The sequence below is a fragment of the Branchiostoma belcheri genome, unplaced genomic scaffold (genome assembly GCF_001625305.1).
Source record: "Branchiostoma belcheri isolate BF01 breed outbred unplaced genomic scaffold, Haploidv18h27 scaffold195, whole genome shotgun sequence".
Lineage (NCBI taxonomy): Eukaryota > Metazoa > Chordata > Leptocardii > Amphioxiformes > Branchiostomatidae > Branchiostoma > Branchiostoma belcheri.
Window position 1 is genome coordinate 41074 of NW_017803435.1, and position 20988 is coordinate 62061.

Below are 20988 nucleotides of genomic sequence, written 5' to 3' on the forward strand. Positions count from 1 at the left end.
ATAACTAGATTACGTCCGTTTTTTTCATCGTCAATATTTGCGGCATAAATAAGGGGCGATAAGGACACTAAGAAGGGCAATGGTTGGTAAGATACCAAAGAACACAAAACGGTACGAATTTTTCTTATCGCCCCCGAAATGAGGTCTGTAACGTAACTTTTTGTTTGAAACATAGACACCAATGGGGTAGCGTGGTGTATTCTGGGATAGTTTTGAGGGTATTTGTCCTGGATTCGATGCGATTAAAGACTTGCGCGCAAAATGGGCATTTAATTGTATACTGTAAAATAATATGCATTTTTCACTTCCAAAAATAAATGCCTATCGGAATATAGCACCTCCTTCTGGAGGTTAGTACTCCTTTAACTGCACTGACTAAACAAGAATTCGGAGATCTCATACCACCATGAAATATGAGTTTTCGTAACTGTTGTTTTATTTATCTCATTGACTTTGAAAATAAGGTCGTAATTAGCATAATCTAGTTTAATTTATAATTTTCTAAATTCAAATGACACTACTTTAGTGTAAAATTCCTCTCCATTGTCATACTTCATTTCAAAATGTCCTTATCAATTATGCAAATGATTTCTACATTAACATAATATATGCATAGTGGTGTTAACCTTTAAGTATCTTACACAAGTCACAAGGTATTAGATTAGTATCATTCACCAATAAGGACTCACATCATTTTCACAATTATGTGGTAAAAAGTAGATATTAGCTTGATATGTAGGACCTTTAAAGACATTACCATACATTGCAGCTATTTCTATTACAATTTTTATGCAACAACTGTTACATTAAACCTTGGGAATGCCTAATCAAACCATTGTGATTATATTTCTAACAAATGTACGTTTTCTTTGTCCATGGTGTATGTACTTTGCGTGTGGAATGAAAAATAAATTTTCAAAAACCTCTCAAATCGATGTTTTGACAAAAATTGCGCGACGCGGTTTCATATCAACAATTGGCAAACACATACAGGCCTGTTACCGTGTCAACAGTCCTAATATTTACGCTAACGCGAAGGTCGAGTTACATAGCACAAAGGTGACCCTCTGGTATTTGCGTTAGGTATTTGGTTTCACCTGAAGGAACTTCACGGCTTAGAATACCGAATAAGGCACAGTTTGTTATAGTAACGTTAATGATTAAGAAGCAGGAAAATAAATGGTGTAACAAAAGAATACGTACAGTAATAAACAGACCAAGACACCCTTAGTAATGAATGGAGTACACATACCGTACTAGGTAATAAGAAACTGTATAGGCCGTCGAAAACAAAGATATGTACTTTTTTTTCACACAATCAACGCAAAGTATCTATTTCTTTCTTATACAAAGAAAAAGCGACCGACTGCGCATCTAAACGTAAATATTACAATATCTCAAGTAAGTATAGGAGAGAATACCTTCGCAATATGATGTTAACCCTGATGGTGGACGAATTAAACATTTTTACCTATTGATTTTGTTTGCATGTATTATATCAGTTGATCATATTCTAGCCTTTTCTAATAAATCAAGCAAATGAGGTCATAATTTGAATAAATTATGATTATTGATGTTCACATTGACTTAACTTCCAAATTTAGCAAGTATGGAATTCCCAGCAGTTAGTACTATTAAGTATTAGCAATTTCCCATTAATTATGCACATCAGGCCTTTATTTACTTAATCTATATCTTGAGATGTTCCTCTCGATCTCAATTACATATTTCCTTTTTTCTCAATTACAAGTATTTTATAATCCTATTATCGAAGGAAGCAGATTTTCCCCTTCAATTATGCAAAAAAAGGTCATGATTTGCATAATTGTCATCCAATTATGTCAATCATCACCTAAGCTACCTACATACCAGAAATTTGTCGGTTCTTGAGTATGTCAGTCATCACCTAAGCCCAGATCGCAAAATATATCAAAACCAAAAGTTTTGCTACAATACCAAGGCAAGTCGACTGGAAGCAAAAAATCTAATCATTTCTAGGTCTTATCAAGACCTACCCACCTACTAAGTTTCATGACAATCCATTAAAAGCTTCTTGAGTTGTGCTAAACCACATACATACATACATACATACACACAATCATACAATCACACATACACATGTACACATACACACAAACGCTACTGAAAAAAAAAATAACCTTTTTGGCGAAGGTAGTAAGATCCGTACCGACTCGGTCATACTCGCCGCCGGCTGCCGTGTGATTTCGACGCTCCAACCAACCACAGCCTTTTCAGCAACATAGCAGTTGACTGGTAAATTACTTGCGACTATCCTGAAACCGCTCCCGAGAATGATCAGTTTCCCATACGTTGATGTAAGAACAAATAACAAAATTCAACGACGTTCGACTTGCTGGCAGGACGGCTCTTCCGTGACTGATTCTGAAGAATTGAAGGACTAACGTTATATATATCGCACACACAGGAAACACGCAAGTGGCACTGACAAAAGTCCGTCTTGGCGTCACTTCCGGCACGATGCGTGACATACGGTGAAAGGCCGGGAACCTTGCACAACTGTGTGTGTCGCCCAAGGGCTACCACTGGACAAAAACCAACGTTTCCGGGTCGTATACTCCCGTACACACGCCCGGAAATTCCAAGTATACGGACATTTCCAGGTGTGCGCGACCCGTACACTTGGCGTGTGCAGGCCTGCACACGGCCCGGATATGAACCACTCAGGTGTCCGGGCTGTGTACTGGCCTGCGCACGCCTGCACACGCCACCTGTAAATCTCCGCACAGGCCCGGATATGTGACACATACCTCTGAGTGTGTATGTGAAATATGCATAAATTAGCGGTAATTTTTACCTAATTATCTTCCTCATTATCAGTCCGTGTACGGGTCGTACACACCCCGCACACGTCCCCCCTCCAATATGCCTTTTGTAATGTAAAGTAGCATCATGGCCGTTTATACCCCTTCTTGTTTGCATAATTTTGTTTTCTTTATTGATTGTACATGGTGCTTGGGCTTTGTGAGTTTTTTTAAGTGTTTGTATTTTGTGCGCCTCCAAAATTTCCAGTGTTCTTCGGCCGGTTTTTCAGCTCAGCTGAAACAAACTGTAGGTCTCGACCTTCGTCCTTCTGTGTCTTGACTTTAGACGCAGCTAGTCACGGGAACAGATATTAGTCTTGTCTGGGCACCAGTCGTTAGAAGCCATCCCAAGCTCTTCTTGCATAGTCACCAAACCACTAGCAACGACAAAATCCAATAAGCAACATATTATGCACCCGACCGGCTTGTGGTACTGTGTGAGCCTACGGACAGCCGCAAGTGAAAGACCGTGCGCAGGCGAGTGATAGACCGGACCGACTAATCTGCTATGCCCCAAGGAACATTCCCACTGGCGGCACATCTTGTGCCTCAGCATGACCTTGAGTCGGGACACAGCGGATAGTCAGGAGGGGTGTACATCGGTCCTCTGGTCCGGTCTATTACTCTCTTGAACGCGGACTATCACCCGCCTATGCCCGCAGCCTGGCTCCCAGAGTTCTGGCTACCGGCTTTCCAAAGAACGAGGCATAAGTTCACAATCTTCCCAATCAACCTCGGCCTGGAGAGTAGTCGTGTCCCAGTTCGTCTTCCCAGTGTCCCACGGCGTTCTTGTCTTGAAAACTGCTCCAATTTACGTAGAATGACCGATATTCCTCCGTGAGTGTCATTGATGAGATATGACACAATCTCTCATCGTGGAGCTTTTCTACCTCCATGCTCTCACTACGTTTCTTCTATTCTAGTGTGTTGCTTGTGTCCAGGACAGTTGTATAATGCACGTTCCACAACCAGGCATGTAATGGAAAGATTTCAAAGATAATGACTCCAGCGTTGATTGGCCCCCTTTTAGCATAAATAGCATAAAGACATTTACGTCATAATGACACCATTTTTCCTACAATATGTAGTAACTGTTGTTGAGTTACAGGGGGTGGGATTTAACCACTACCCCCCTCCGTCCCAGCATGATGGAAAAAAACAAGTGTTGAGCCAAAAAATTAAGCTGCGGCATACTTGAGAGGTCAGTTTGTAGGGCTAGCCTAGGGCTAGGTTAAATTTGGGATCATTGTTCCGGGCTACGGTTAGACTTAAGGTTGGGGTTAGGTTATGTTGTTGGGGTTAGGTAAGGTTAAGTCTCCCTCATAACGACTAAATCCCCCAACCCGTGTGTAAATTATATTGGGAATCCCAAAGTAGTATCAGAGACATACATTTGGCAGAATCATGTACTGTCAGTCAATTGTAACCTTTTAGTCTTTTGATAAAAGGTCAACGGTGTTTGGAGCGAGGTCAGCTGACTTAAAACATAACATTAAGTAGAGAAACGTTCGTAACATCTTACCTTTACTCTTCCATTCAAGAATACCATGAATACCATCATGAATTACAATCATTATTACCTACCAAAATGTTGTTTTCAGAGGCGTTCGTGTGTGTGTCTGTGCGTCTGTCTGTGTGTCTGTAAACAAAATAACTCGAGAAGGATTAAATGGGTTGTCTTTATACTGGGTAGATGGGTAGGTCTTTATAAGACCTAGAAATGATTAGAGTTTGGGCCTCATGATGTAGACGGGCTAGGATCACGAAATTTCAATACTAAGCCGGGCCCAAGAGCGAAACGAAAAAAATGCATATTAAGAATATTCTTAGAATGTGCTTAAGATTATCATTTAACGTCTGTCTGTTTTTAATTTCCTAGAAGCCAGAACCACGCAATGCTACATAATAGAAGATGGATTAAAACTGGCATTTCCTGTCAGCAATCTTAAAAATCCTGGAGTGCACGAGGTGAAGATAGCAAAGGAATGGTGTTTAATTTATCGTCGGGTTTCAATCTCTAATATACTTTACTGTATGTTTGTCTTCATGATATTCATGCTGTCACCTTTGCACTGCAATTTAAAAAATTAGACTGAAGATAGAATAAAATAACAGGTGAAACATATTTAATAACACCGCAAACGACCAGTGGGTTACATTGTAACTACATGTACTTCCACTTTGCAATGTAAACTACAGAAACAAAGTTTGAAAAATGAGACACTTCACGGAACATTGATGCATAAGTATTATAGGCATATCATACTTGTTAAAAAGTCAGATTTCACGAAGCCTAAAAAAACTCCTGTGTTTCTATGGTTCTGCATATAAATCTACTAGTATCCATAAATTTACTATTACACGACACTATTTACTTTATAGTTCAGTAGAGTATCATATAGCTAATGTAGAAAATTAAAAGTTAGTCATATATGGAATTATGCCAATATACAATAATCTTTCAAAATTACGAAAGACTTGCGTTTTAAGATCAGGATTAAAGGTTAGGTATGTAAACATATATACAACAACACCATTCCTCACTGTCGGGTTAATACTATTACTAGTACCACTACTACTTTTGTGCAGTCCTGTAATAACCGATAATTGATGAAAGTCATTAAAGAAAATTGACGCATAACGTCTGGCTAAGTTAGCAGGGATACGAGCCTTGTTTGGCTAAGTACGGACATGTTATGTGCCTTTATGACGTTCTAGGGCTAACAGTGCTGGGATCCAGGCTATGGCGACGTGGATTATTAATGTACATTGCTCCCAGATGATATATGTTTCACATGTACTTTGTATTTCACTTAAAGGAAATAATCTGCAACACATTAAGGCCCTTATATAGATGAAAGGCTATAGAGTTTCTCATTTGCATTAAATCTAAGACAGCCCATTAAACTTTGTTAATAGCTGATGCTTTACTGCCATGTCATGCCATGGTTAACGAGGTGGGCCGCATGCCTCGGTGGTCTTAACTGGTCTATCTTTTGCAGCAGCACTTCAGGCGTCGGCCGCTTGGATGGGTCTACTATCCAGCAGAACCTGATGATACGGTACACCGGCAGCGGACAGTTCTCCGGCTGCTGCAGACGGACGCCTTTCTTCAGCAGCTCCAACAGTGTGCAGACGTCCGGGTGCATGGGGCCTCCAGCGTAGCGCGGCTCCTCCCCAAAACTGGCGATCTCCCATAGCAGCACGCCGTAGGACCACACGTCACTCTCACACGTGTACACCCCGTCCCGTAACGACTCCACGGCCATCCACTTCAGCGGCAACAGTTCCTCCTCCCCGCCCTGGTTTGTGCGTTCGTACGCCGACGACGTGTAAACGTCACGCGATAGTCCGAAATCCGCGATCTTAGCTACCTTCCTGTCGCTGATGACGACATTACGGGCCGCGATGTCTCGGTGAACGATCTTCAGACGTGCCAGCTCTGCTAATCCACTGGCCACGCCAGAAGCAAAACCGAGACGTTCAAACAGTTTCCTTTCTCCTGTAACTTTGAATTGTTCTCTCAAACCCCACAGGTAACGGCGCAGTTCCTCATTAGCCGCGTACTCTACAACAATGTACTGTGGATCTGATTTAGTCAGAACTCCGTAAAACTTCACAACGTTCGGGTGTCCCTCTTTGTCTTCGTGGATCCTGGCGAGAATGTCCATTTCGCGGCGAAAGTCGCGGACAGCAGACGACGTCATGCGGTCAGGCCGGATACTTTTGGCGGCAACCAAAACTTGGTAGCCCTCAGGCACGCGCAGTCTTCCCCGTACTACATGACCGAACTCCCCCTCGCCGATCATGTGTTCAAAACGTATGTCCTCCTTTTCTAGTTCCCATGATGAGAGAGGCTCCATTTCTATGCCAACTATGTTCATCGTATGTAGCCCGCTCCGATTTGTGACCCTCTGTTTTATCATGGTCACAATTATGATGCAGCCGACTATAACTACAGCAGGAAGAATGGACGCCAAAACTATAACAACGACTTGATTATTTTCCAATTTGGTCAGGATTTCACAAAATTCGCCTGACTGCCCTTCTGAACAATTACAAGTCCCATTTACTCCATCACACACGGCGTTGTTCTGACATTGACATGTCAGGCTGCAGTTCCAACCAAAACTGCCAGGTGCGCAGGTGTGCTGACACCTGTCTCCACGACGGCCGGGTGGACACAGACAGCCCTCCCACCTGTCACACGTCCCTCCGTACTCACAGTCACACACTTGGCTGCAAACTTCTCCATAATAGTTGGGTCGGCATTTGGTGGCATTGAGGGTAAAAGTTGCATTAATAACTTCACCAATTACAGCTTTTACCACGCAAGTATAACCAGCGTTGTCTGTTTCTGAGACTGGCTGGAAGTTGATGGAACTGTTCTGTACTGCCCCTTCTTCAATGATTTTTGTATCGTTGTAATAGTTTTCTGCTTCATAAACCCACATCATACTAGCTACTTGGATGTGTGGAGCCAGGCAGGTCAATGTCAGATTAGTACCGATGTACTTTACGGCTGAATCGCCAGGTGACGCTATGATGACAACTTCAGGCCAGGGAATATCACAGGCCCTCCCTCTCCAGCCCGGGCGGCACTCACAGGCACCGTTAAAGCCATGACACCGGGCACCGTTCTTACAAACACAGTCCTTGTCACAGTACAGACCGTACCGGCCCTCGGGACATCCTGTAATGTCGTACTGAAATATAAAATCGACGAGCACTGTCGTAGTGTAAAATGTGACGTTAGCGCCACATTGTGTCCAATAGGACGCAGTGGATCTTATCTTACTCATCTCCACAACTACAACATAACCTTCTGTCATGCTACACTTTTTATCCTGTGCCCACTCAGGTAACGTTTGTTTCGAAACATCCAAAAATATAAACTTGCCCACACTTCTCAACTGTCTGTCGCGACATTGAAACTCTATTCTCCCTCCATTCTGAGGCGCCTCAAGAGGCGGGCGGAGCGCGTCTAAGTCATTCCACGGTGGGGTCAAAGTAGAACACAGCCGAAAGGGAGCAGTCGTTCATGATAGTATCGTGGGATTCGTAACGCCAAAAGGGAAAAACTCTGGGTACTGTTGTTTGTCTGTCGTTTTGACCATTAATTACAACATCGTAGTGCCCATTAGGGCTGTCTCAGTACGACATAGTTCTCAGCCGTCCCAGTACCAGGTATAACTGGTGTTTCACACTGTTTGCTGTAGTATGGCGGTATCCCCACACATCCATGATCACGATGGCGAGGTTTACATGCCAAACGCTGTTGTCTCCAGTATTTGTCAGCTCCAGGGACAGGTTGTACCGCGGGTTATACTCATAGTCCAGCGGCGCTGCGACGATTAGCGTCAAATTCTCAACAACAACCTCAAACCGTCTGACATCATTGCCACTTGTGATGTTCACTGACCACGACGTTCCATTTTCCTCTTCCATTAGGCCACCACCGACGTTAAGAAAGTCTCGCAGGTGCTTGACTGTGCTGCCGACAGATGCGTCCTCAGGTATTGTGACGTTTTCAACCCCAAACCCCGCCTCTCGGCCGGCCTGGACAGATGGAATTCGGTTGACCAGTAGAAAGACGGAACAAAACGTCACATAGGCCATCTTCTCTCCGCCTATGCCACTTAGTGAACGTTTTTTCACGATATCTTGCAGGTGACTGCGCTTTACCTAGATGCAAAAAGGCAGAAACGGTAGTTAGAATTAATCAGAAACACGCCACACTAGTCAGAAAACTATATTATACCTTTTTTGTTTCTCACACAAAACTGGCAGTCAACTGAAACCCAATTGCAATCCCCGACCACTTAATTCGAATTCTCTTAATTAATTAATTCAGGTAGTGTGGCGTAGCGGCAGATCTAGAGTGCTTGACTAGAAATCAAAAGGTCCCCGGTTCGAGTCCTGACATGCCACCAAACTTGTGTCCTTTAGAAAGGCACCTTAGACGACTGTCCTCACTTCGCTCAGGTGAAAATGAGTATTGTATTGTCCCCTATGTTGGTGGTGGCACTAATATAAGTTAAAAAAACTTGAGTGTGTCGTCATCACGTCTAGTGACTAGATGTTGGAATAAAAAAAAAACATGTAAACACCCTTTTAAACCACAGCCAAACGTTCAGACCAGCGTTCTACAGCCCGCATAAGGTCAGATTATAGGTGGTTTTTAAAGAGCTAGTGTTTGCAATATGAGCACTAGATGCTAAACCATTAGGTACTCTTTTGCAGAAATTAAATTAGATGTTCCTTATAAGTATTGTATAAGCTATATGTCTTGAAATAGTTTTTTGTCTCGGCATAGAATTTTACTGCGCTTAACTGCACTGACTTAACAAGAATTCGGAGATCTCATACCACCATGAAATATGAGTTTTCGTAAATGTTGTTATTTGCCTCATTGACTTTGAAATAAGGTCGTGATTAGCATAATCTAGTTTAATTTATGGTTTTCTAAATTCAAATGACACTATTTTAGTGTAACATTCCTCTCCATTGTCATACTTCATTTCAAAATGTCCTCATTAATTATGCAAATGACTTCTGTATAGTGGTGTTAACCTTCAAGTATCCTACACATGTCACAAGGTATAAGATTCGTATCATTCACCAATAAGGACTGACATAAATTTTACATTAATTATGCAAATTAGGCCATCATTTGCATACTTGGTTTCTGTTGATATTTTACCTACTAATTATTAATTACTAATTAAATAGATTACATGTATAACCCTGTAATTATATAATCAAGTCATTATTTGCATAATTTACATTTAATTATGTACAACTCTCTCTCAGCTACCCACACCAAAAATGATGAAAATACGTTGTTCCTATCTGGACTTATTGGCTTTTAAACCTTTCGCCAGAAAGTCCCCTGGAGTTTGATTTGATTTGATTTATTAGGCTGATAACATATATGTATGCAGCCGGGACTGCCCAACTAGCCGGAGGCTATTATAAAGGGCTAGCCCTCACAACAAGAACATAAACAATTCGGAACAGTTAGCAGTTAACAGTGTCAGTTACAATTCAGATAGACATACTACTACATAACAGATATTGCGGCCAAACGTTAACAAGCTAGGATATCCGGCCTAGTCGTCGTGCGTTTACTACAATTACATTTATATGTCAGGTTAATATACTATTCCATAACAGATGTTGTGCACTATATTTACATTGTCAATACAATTCTATTGAACTCGTACAGTTTTACTATGTAGTTGTCGTCAAGTATTTATCAAGTATTGTCCATAGTTTGTTTTTAAAGGAGCTGAGGGAGCGGGTTGTTCTAGTTTCGCTATTAAGAGTATTCCAGATGGTTATAGCTCTGATCACAAATGTTCTCTGGGACCTGGTGGTTCTACAAACGGGTATGGATAAGTATTCACTATTCCGTAAGGGATACCGGGATTCTGGGGCGGACGCTTGCGCTCGAGGTAGCAGACTTTGCAGGTGTGGAGGACAGCGACCGTTCAACAGTTTGTACATGGTTACTGCAGTGTGAAACTTGCGTCGTAGCTGGAGAGATGGTAGAGACAGTTCTGTGTAGAGACTATTGTAGGAGGGGTATGGGATTCCAAAGTGGCCAATGATAAGCCTGGCTGTTTGGTACTGAACATATTCTAAAGTCCTTTGGTCACGTAAGGTGAGGCCGGCCCAGACAATATCCGCTTACTCTAACGTAGGTCTTGTAATGGAGTTCCAAAACAAGCTGCTAGGGGGACCAAACCCACACAACTTTTTCCTGCCAGTAAAAGTTATCTGTCACCAAAAAGTCAAGAGTGCAGCATGTTTAAGACAAAAAAAGCGAAAACCGGAAGTTCTGCTGCAGTACCGAGGTCATCCATTAGGAGGCCCATAGTTTGTCTTCCCAAGACTTACCAGCATACCAAATATTATCACAATCTATAAAGGCGTCATGATGTTATGCTGACGATAAATGTGCGGAAACACAAACACACACACACACACACACACACACACACACGCCAAAAACAATACCTCCATTTTTCATGGAGGTAACTAAGAGAATTACTATAGACAATTACAAGCAGATATAAGCTTGATATGTAGGACCTTTAAAGACCTTACCATACATTGCAGCTATTTCTATTACAATTGTTATGCAACAACTGTTACATTAAAACTTGGGAATGCCTAATCAAGCCATTGTGATAACATTTCTAACAAATGTACGTTTTCTTTGTACATGGTGTATGTACTTTGTGTGTGGAATGAAAATTAAATTCTCAAAAACCTCGCAAATCGATTTTTGACAAAAATTGCGTGACGCGGTTTCATATCAAGAATTGGCAAACACACACATGTACAGGCTTGTTACCTTGTCAACAGTCCTAAATATTTACGCTAACGCGAAGGTCGAGTTACATAGCAGAAAGGTAACCTTCTGGTATTTGCGTTAGGTATTTGGTTTCACCTGAAGGAACTTCACGGCTTATTAGAAGACACACAGCTCCCCTTTAAAAAAATTAAAGCTACTAAATATTAATGATATCAATAAACTACAAATAAGCCTTTTCACTGTCAATTTCCTTTCCAACAATCTCCCCAATATATTTGATAATTTCCTAAACATGAATTCACTTGTACACAACCAAAATACTAGACAACGAAATCTACTGCATACCCCACTCTTCCGCACGTCATTAGCACAATCCTCCGTAAAATACAAATGTCTCTCATTATGGAACAGCCTTCAGACAAACATACGAACAATTTCCTCTTTTCTAACTTTTAAAAATACCCTGAAAGCCCATCTTATAAAGAACCCCAGCCCCTTGTATTAGATGAATATCTTCATTTCATTTATTATTATTTTTTATGTACACTATTGTTTCATTATTGTTATTGTTCATTTTGCCTATGTTTGAATTATTATGCTAACAATTCCTTATGTATGTATGTATTACTTTATATCAATTTTATTTCATCTCAGTTTATGTATACTACTGTTTCATTATTGTTATTGTATCATATTGCCCTTGTTTGAATTATTTCGATAACATTTCTTTATGTATGTATGCCTTATTTCAATTCAATTATGTTTAGTTTTGGTTAGTATAGAGGAGGAGGTCTTAGCATAAGCGAAATAAGCTTTTTTCCCTCCTCCTGCACCTGTTTTATTCATTTTCAATTTATTATGTGTTGTGCAAATAAACACACAAACGAACAATAAATCAAGCAAATGAGGTCAAATGAGGTTATGATTATTGATGTTCACCACTCTCTCTCTCTCTCTCACCTTGACTTAATTTACGAATTCAGCAAGTATAAAATTCCTAGCAGTTAGTACTAAAAATTATAGCAACTTCCCATTAATTATGCAAATTAGGCCTTAGTTCACTTAATCTATATCTTAAGATGATCCTCTCGTTCTCAATTGCATTGTGTTCTCTCGTTCTTAATTACAAGTGTTTCATAGTTATACTATTAAACGAAGCATATTTATAGAATTTCACTATTAATTATGCAAAAAAATCTCATGATTTGCGAAATTGTCATCTAATTCTGTCAATCATTCCCTAACCTACCTAGCTACATACCAGAATGTACGACAATCTGTCGGTTCTTGAGCAATTCTCCTTCAAAGATATTTCAACAAGCCGTTCGGGGCCGGACCTCATGTTTCTTCTCCCCGAGTCCAAAAGCTATATACCATCCAAAATTCGTGACCCTAGCATGTCAAGATCGCGAGATATCAAAACCGGAAGTTCAGCTGCAGTACCAAGACAACCCGCCAGGAAGCCAGAAAACTAATTATTTCTAGGTTTGTTTGTTTGTTTGTCTTATCAAGACCTACCCACCGACCAAGTTTCATGACAATCCATCAAAAGCTTCTTGAGTTATCGTGCTAAACCACATACATACATACACACAGTCATACATAAATGCACATGTACACATACACACAAACGCTACCGAAAAAAACATATCCTTTTTGGCGAAGGTAATAAGATCCGTACCGACTCGGTCATACTCGCCGTCGGCTGCCCTGAGATTTCGACGCTCGAGGTAGAATTTTAAAACAGGTTGTGACAGCAACATGGCAGTTGACTCGTGAAATACTTGCGACCATCCCGAGATCGCTCACGAGAATGATCAGTTTCTCATACGTTTATGTAAGAACAAAGAACAAAACTCACCGACGTTCGACTTGCTGGCAGGACGGCTCTTCGGTGACTGATTCTGAAGAATTGGACTATATATATCGTACATACAGGAAACACGCAAGTGGCACTGAACAAAAGTCCATCGTGGCGTCACTTCCGGCACGATGCGTGACATACGGTGAAAGGCCGGGAACCTTATCTGACATACACAGATAGGAAGTGAGCCATTCTTCCGAGAAACATAATGAAACGAAAAATACAATTTCCTATCCTTCTTTCTTCTATGAGAAAGAGCGTGGGAAGGTGAAACACACAGCACTACCAGCGGACCATCCCCCTGCTGTAGTGACTTGAACAACTGTGTGTCGCCCAAGGGCTACAGAAATGCATATAGGCACCACCCTATATACGCTATACCTTTTACCCTTCTTTCCACGTGACACTACAAGGAACTGTTCTTACGAGGAAATTCCATAACGTAAATTAGTCCATAAGATTTTAAAAAGGATGCTATATGTATAAAGCTTTACAAAACAGTAAATATTCTGGTCTCTGAGTGTTTGTTTTGGTAACAACCGACTTGAGAAAACCAATGTCAACACCCGGCTGCCGTCTGCATTTCCCATGATCCCTCACAAAAGTGATGACGCCATTTGTTATACGTGATCCACTGCACGAAAAGTGGGATTTACCACAATGGTAAATGTGATGTAAAGCCGGGTAAAGGTTACATTTACCAATAATTTACCAACATTTACCCGTCGGTAAATGTGCAAATGTACCCGGTATTTACCCGAATGGTTTAGCTGGTAATGTTTGCCTTATTTACCTACATTTACCGGTTTCGTGTAAATACGTATCTAGCAAGACTTACCGTATGCGGTATTTCTCACATGTATTTACCGAGATTTACCATTCTTCTTTACCATATTGGGTATTTTTCACATGCATTTCAGGTATTTACCGAGATTTACAATATGTGGTACTTCTCATTTCAGGCATTTACCGAGGTTTACCAAGCATGGTATTTCTGACATTAGTTGAATTTACCCGTATTTACGTGTACATTCCCCTTTACCCATATTTACTTAATATATTTCGTTAATTACGTTGTATCACCCCCCTGAATTACATACAAGCACAGGAAATAGGTTCTGGGCAGAACTCAGAAAAATTTATTTAAAAAGCATAGAAACTAAACATAAATTGGCAGTTACCTTTTCTAAAAGGTATGCAAATAAGCATTACATACAAGTAAATAAAAGTTTTACAAACAAGTTATACACCTTTTTCTTATAATGTTCAAAAGGTCAATGACCATCTGTTTCGTACTAACAACACACAAAGACATACACATACAACAGAATAATAATAAATACAAGTAGCATTTCTTATGAACAAACAAACTATGAGCAGACACAGTCTAAATATAATATTATAATTCTGTACTAACACACGGCCTTTGAAAAGCTATACACTTGGTTTAACATGTACCAGGAAAAGTTGTCACATGTTCATGGAAAATACATACCAACTTGTCACCCTTAACATATCATTATATCCTGTATGATAAAAAGCTTGAAAACCATTCAAATGAAACACCAATATAACGAGGAAATTACAAAACTGGCTTGTGATATATTGGTTGACATTTAGTAATGCTTGCATTGTTTTGCTCTTTTTCCACATCTGCCCCCACTGCTGCCACGCACACTGGGTAAGGCTGTCTGTTCTGTGTTTGCATGTTTGGTGTTTTGGTATTGATTTGGAGTCCTTCTTCGGAGTCAGTTCCTGTATGATTGAACAAAAGTATCATTAAACATTCATTCACATCACTGAGAAACATGTCACATGATTGCGGTGCAACTTACAAAAGTACTAGCTTACTTCAAGATAGCATTTACAAACATATACAATCTAAACCAAACAGTATGCATCATCATAAGATCATGTTTAGTTACACAATTTAAGCTACAGGTACCCAGCTTTAAATTACGTACAGGTCCAGACATGTACTTGTACTCCTTGTTCAAATAATGGTTGAACTTTAATAAAGACAATGACATGTGTACCGGTAGGTTATTTTAGGTCCAATCATTTCCATTACCATTATCTTGTACGTACGTTGCTGTGCTATGACACGTCAGCTGTAGAGTTATGTCGCAGTGGAGTGCGATTAAAAAAAAATCGAATTGTTCCGTTTAAGTTAGTGATTATTCCTGTGAACCATGCTTTTGAATATGAAAAAAAATAAGCAGGTTTGTTTCTCTCTTTGCCGGCGCTGGGAGGTTTCTCAATAGAATATTTCAATCAACGACCTCAAGGACAACATATTGTCGCATACATCCTTTCGGAATTATCATTGTAAAATACGGTACTTTTTGTATTTATCATTAGGTGTTTCGAAATATTAAATCCAAATACTGTACCTTTTAGTAAAATGCCCTCCAAAAAGCCATGGCATAAAGATTACATATGCCTGAAGCCATTTTTCATTTTCACGTCGGTGTTGCCGGGGACAACATGAATTAGAAGATCTTATCATTCGACTATAGATCATTTTTACTAAAGTTTGGCTGTTTTTCTCTGGGGTTTACGGGGAAACTCATTTTGAATGATGTCAAAGCAGAGTGGTGGCATATTAGACCGTCTCTGACCAATGGACACTTTCTTTGGTCACCCTAGCATCTGCTTTGAGATTACATTTTGACGGTTTTAGCCCAAAAATAGCATAAAGACGTCGTAATGACGACATTTACGTCATTATGACACCAAATTTTAATTTTAAAGATACACCCTCCTCTGAATTTTTTTTCCTACAATATGTAGTAACTGTTGTTGAGTTACAGGGGGTGGGCTTTAACCACTACCCCCCCCCCTCCGTCCCAAAATGATGGAAAAAAAAACAAGTATTGAGCCAAATAATTAAGCTGCGGCATGCGTGAGAGGTCAGGTGTGTAGGGCTAGGGCTAGGTTAAATTTGGGATCATTGTTCCGTGCTACCGTTAGACTTAAGGTTGGGGTTAGGTTAGGTTATGTTGTTGGGGTTAGGTTAATTTGTTGTTGAGGTTAGGTAAGGTTAAGTCTCCCTCATAACGACTAAATCCCCCCAACCCGTGTGTAAAGTATATTGCAAATCCCAAAGTAGTATCGTAGACATACAATTTGCAGAATCATGCATGTACTATCAGTCAATTGTAACCTCTTAGTCTTTTGATAAAAGGTCAACGGTGTTCGGAGCAAGTTCAGCTGTCTCAAAACATTACATTAAGTAGAGAAACGTTCGTAAAATCTTACCTTCAGTCTTCCATTCAAGAATACCATGAATACCATCATGAATTACAATCATTATTAACTTCGCCAAAAAGGTTGTTTTCAGAGGCATTCGTGTGTGTGTCTCTGTGCGTCTGTCTGTGTGTCTGTAAACAAGATAACTCAAGAAGGCTTAAATGGATTGTCTTTATACTTTGTAGATGGGTAGATCTTCATGAGACCTAGAAATGATTAAAGTTTGGGCCTCATAATGTAGACGGGCTAGGATCACGAAATTTGAGTTTCAATTCTAAGCCTTGCCCCAGAACAAAACAAAAAATGCATATCAAGAATATTCGTAGATTGTGCCTAAGATTATCATTTAACGTCTGTCTGTTTTTAATTTCCTAGAAGCCATACACACGCAATGCTACATAATAGAAGGTGGATTAAAACTGGCATTTCCTGTCAGCAATGATCTTAAAAATCCTGGAGTGCACGAGGTAACGATAGCAAAGAATGGTGTTTAATTTATCGTCGGGTTTCAATCTCTAATATACTTTACTGTATGTTTGTCTTCATGACATTCATGCTGTCACCTTTGCACTGCAATAAAAAAAATAGACTTAAGATAAAATAAAATAGAATAACAGGTGAAATATATTTAATAACACCGCAAATAATCAGTGGGTTACATTGCAACTACATGTACTTTCACTTTGCAATGTAAACTACAGAGACAGAGTTTGAAAAACGAGACACTTCACGTTACATTGATACATAATTATTATAGGCATATCATACTTGTTAAAAAGTACAGATTTGACAAATCCTAATAACAAAATATGTTTCCTGTGTTTCTATAGTTCAACTAGTATTTATAAATCTACTATTACACAACACTCACTATTCGTTTTATAGTTCAGTAGAGTATCATATAGCTAATGTAGATAATGAAAAGTTAGCCATACATGAAATTTTGACAATATACAATAATCTTAAAAAAAAATCAAAAGGCTTGAGTTTTAAGATCAGGATTAACAGGTTAGGTATTTAAACATATATACAAGAACACCATTCCTTACTGTCCTTTTAATACTACTAGTTCTACTACTACTTTTGTGCAGTCCTGTTATTACTGATAATTCATAATAGTCATTTAAGAAAATTGACGCTTAACGTCTGGCTAAGTTAGCAGGGATGCCAGCCTTGTTTGGGTAAGTAAGGACATGGTATGTGTCTTTATAACGTCCTAGGTCTAACAGTGCTGGGATCCAGGCTATGGCGACGTGGATTATTGATGTACATCGCGCCTAGATAATATATGCTTCACAGGTACTTTGTATTTCACTTAAAGGAAATAATTTGCTACACATTAAGGCCCTTATGTAGAAAAAGGCTATAAAGTCTGTTTCTCATTTTCATTACGTTTAGGACAGTCCATTAGACCTTGCTTGTTAATAGCTGATGCTTCACTGCCATGTCATGCCATGGTTAACGAGGTGGGCCGCATGCCTCGGTGGTCTTAACTGGTCTATCTTTTGCAGCAGACCTTCAGGCGTCGGCCGCTTGGCGGGGTCTACTATCCAGCAGGACCTGATGATGCGGTACACCGGCAGCGGACAGTTCTCCGGCTGCTGCAGACGGACGCCTTTCTTCAGCAGCTCCAACAGTGTGCAGACGTCCGGGTGCATGGGGCCTCCAGCGTAGCGCGGCTCCTCCCCAAAACTGGCGATCTCCCACAGCAGCACGCCGTACGACCACACGTCACTCTCACACGTGTACACCCCGTCCCGTAACGACTCCACGGCCATCCACTTAAGCGGCAACAGTTCCTCCTCCCCGCCCTGGTTCGTGCGTTCGTACGCCGACGACGTGTAAACGTCACGCGATAGTCCGAAATCCGCGATCTTAGCCACCTTCCTGTCGCTGATGACGACATTACGGGCCGCGATGTCTCGGTGCACGATCTTCAGACGTGCCAGCTCTTCTAACCCACTGGCCACGCCAGAAGCAAAACCGAGACGTTCAAACAGTTTCCTTTCTCCAGTAACTTTGAATTGTTCTCTCAAACCCCACAGGTACCGGCGCAGTTCCTCATTAGCCGCGTACTCTACAACAATGTACTGTGGATGTGATTTAGTCAGAACTCCGTAAAACTTCACCACGTTCGGGTGTCCCTCTTTGTCTTCGTGGATCCTGGCGAGAATGTCCATTTCGCGGCGAAAGTCGCGGACAGCAGACGCCGTCATGCGGTCAGGCCGGATACTTTTGGCGGCAACCAAAACTTGGTAGCCTTCAGGCACGCGCAGTCTTCCCCGTACTACATGGCCGAACTCCCCCTCGCCTATCATGTGTTCAAAAAAGATGTCCTCTTTGTCTAGTTCCCATGATGAGAGAGGCTCCATTTCTATGTCCACTATGTTTATTGTATGTAGCCCGCTCCAATTTGTGCCCCTCTGTTTTACCACGGTCACAATTATGATGCAGCCGACTATAACTAAAGCAGGAAGAATGGACGCCAAAACTATAACAACGTCTTGATTATTTTCCAATTTGGTTACGATTTCACAAAATTCGCCTGACTGCCCTTCCGAACAATTACAGGTGCCATTTACTGCATCACACACGGCGATGTTCTGACAGTGACATGTCATGCTGCAGTTCCAACCAAAACTGCCAGGTGCGCAGGTGTGCTGACACCTGTCTCCACGACGGCCGGGAGGACACAGGCACCCCTCCCACCTGTCACACGTCCCTCCGTACTCACAGTCACACACTTGGCTGCAAAATTCTCCATAATAGTTAGGTCGACATTTTTTGGCGTTGAGGGCAAAGGTTGCATTGATTACTTCACCGTTTACAGCTTTTACCACGCAAGTATAACCACCGTTGTCTGATTCTGAGACTGGCTGGAAGTTGATGGAACTGTTCTGTACCGCCCCTTCTTTAATGATTTTTGTATCGTTGTAATAGTTTTCCGCTTCATAAACCCACATTATACTAGCTACTTGGATGTGTGGAGCCAGGCAGGTCAATGTCAGATTAGTACCGATGTACTTTACGACTGAATCGCCAGGTGGCGCTATGATGACAACTTCAGGCCAGGGAATATCACAGGCCCTCCCTCTCCAGCCCGGGCGGCACTCACAGGCACCGTTAAAGCCATGACACCGGGCCCCGTTCTTACAAACACAGTCCTTGTCACAGTACAGACCGTACCTGCCCTCGGGACATCCTGTAATGTCGTACTGAAATATAAAATCGACGGGCCATGTACTTTTCGAAAAAACAAAATTAGCGCTACATTGTATCCAATAGGACGAATTTGACCTTGTGTCATTCAGCTCCACAACTATAACATAATTACCACCTCTTCTCATGCTACACTTTTTATCCTGTGCCCACTCAGGCAACATTTGTTTCGAAACATCCAAAAATATAAACTTGCCCACACTTCTATACTGTCTGTCGCGACATTGAAACTCTATCCTCCCTCCATTCTGAGGCACCTCAAGCGCCAGGCGGAACACTTCTAAATCACCCCACACTAAAGAAGAACACAACCGAAGGGAGCAGTCGTTCATGATTGCATCGTGGGATTCGTTACGCCAATAGGGAAAAATGTCTGAGTACTGTTGTTTGTCTGTCGTTTGATCATTAATTACAACATCGTAGTGCCCATTAGGGCTGCTCAGTACGACATAGTTCTCAGCCGTCCCAGTATCAGGTATAACTGGTGTTTCACACTGTTTGCTGTAGTATGGCGGGTATCCCCACACGTCCGCGATCACGATGGCGAGGTTTACATGCCAAACGCTGTTGTCTTCAGTATTTGTCAGCTCCAGGGACAGGTTGTACCGCGGGTTATACTCATAGTCCAGCTGTGCTGCGACGATTAGCGTCAAATTCTCAACAACAACCTCAAACCGTCTGAGATCGTTGCCACTTGTGATGTTCACTGACCACGACGTTCCATTTTCCTCTTCCATTAGGCTACCGCCGACGTTAAGAAAGTCTCGCAGGTTCTTGGCTGTGCTGCCGACAGACGCGTCCTCGGGTATTGTAACGTTTCCAACCCCAAACCCCGCTTCTCGGCCGGCCTGGGCAGATGGAATCAGGTTGACCAGTAGGAAGACGGAACAAAACTTCACACACGCCATCTTCTCTTCATATACACTACTTCGTAAAGTTTTGTTTTACAATATCCTGCAGGTGACTTGGCTTTACCTGGATGCAAGGATGTAAACACGGTAGTTAGAATTAATTAGAAACTCACAATACTATTCAGAAAACCATAGCATTCCTATATACATGTATTGCTCAATTCCTTACGTCACGTATCAGTAAAATCTCGTGTAAATAAGGTGTTTGTAAACCGTAATTCTCGCGAGATCACGTTGTGAAGTGATTGGTCAATAATTATCCTGATAAAGGCGACAGTGGTCGCTGAAAATTTGATCCCTGTACAATTGTTTGTTGGGATAAAGTTTTACCTTTTACTATCGTTCCTATATTTGTTTTTCTCTAAACTCAATCTCGGTTGGGTTAAGGCAAGGCGGCCTAGGCTGATATTCATGTTCGAGTTCGGGCGTGTGTCTGCACGATTGCCACGAACTTGTTTCGAACCCAAATCATGTTCCACCATGTTCAATATGACGTCATTCGAATAGAACGCGTGTTCGAATTCGGGGTTACCAGCGGTCATTTGTGTGTTTCCCCTGTAAACCCGCGTTGTTACG

General features: G+C 41.3%; 1 protein-coding gene across 1 annotated transcript; it reads right to left on the minus strand.

Moving 5' to 3' along the window:
- Positions 1–5320: 5320 nt before the first annotated feature.
- Positions 5321–20255, minus strand: LOC109468195. Its single transcript, XM_019766451.1, is given in 6 exon segments — positions 5321–7859; positions 7861–7994; positions 7996–8078; positions 8081–8528; positions 13028–13070; positions 17723–20255. Coding segments are annotated over 6 exon segments (5313 nt in total). The 5' UTR covers positions 20239–20255; the 3' UTR covers positions 5321–5770.
- Positions 20256–20988: the final 733 nt, after the last annotated feature.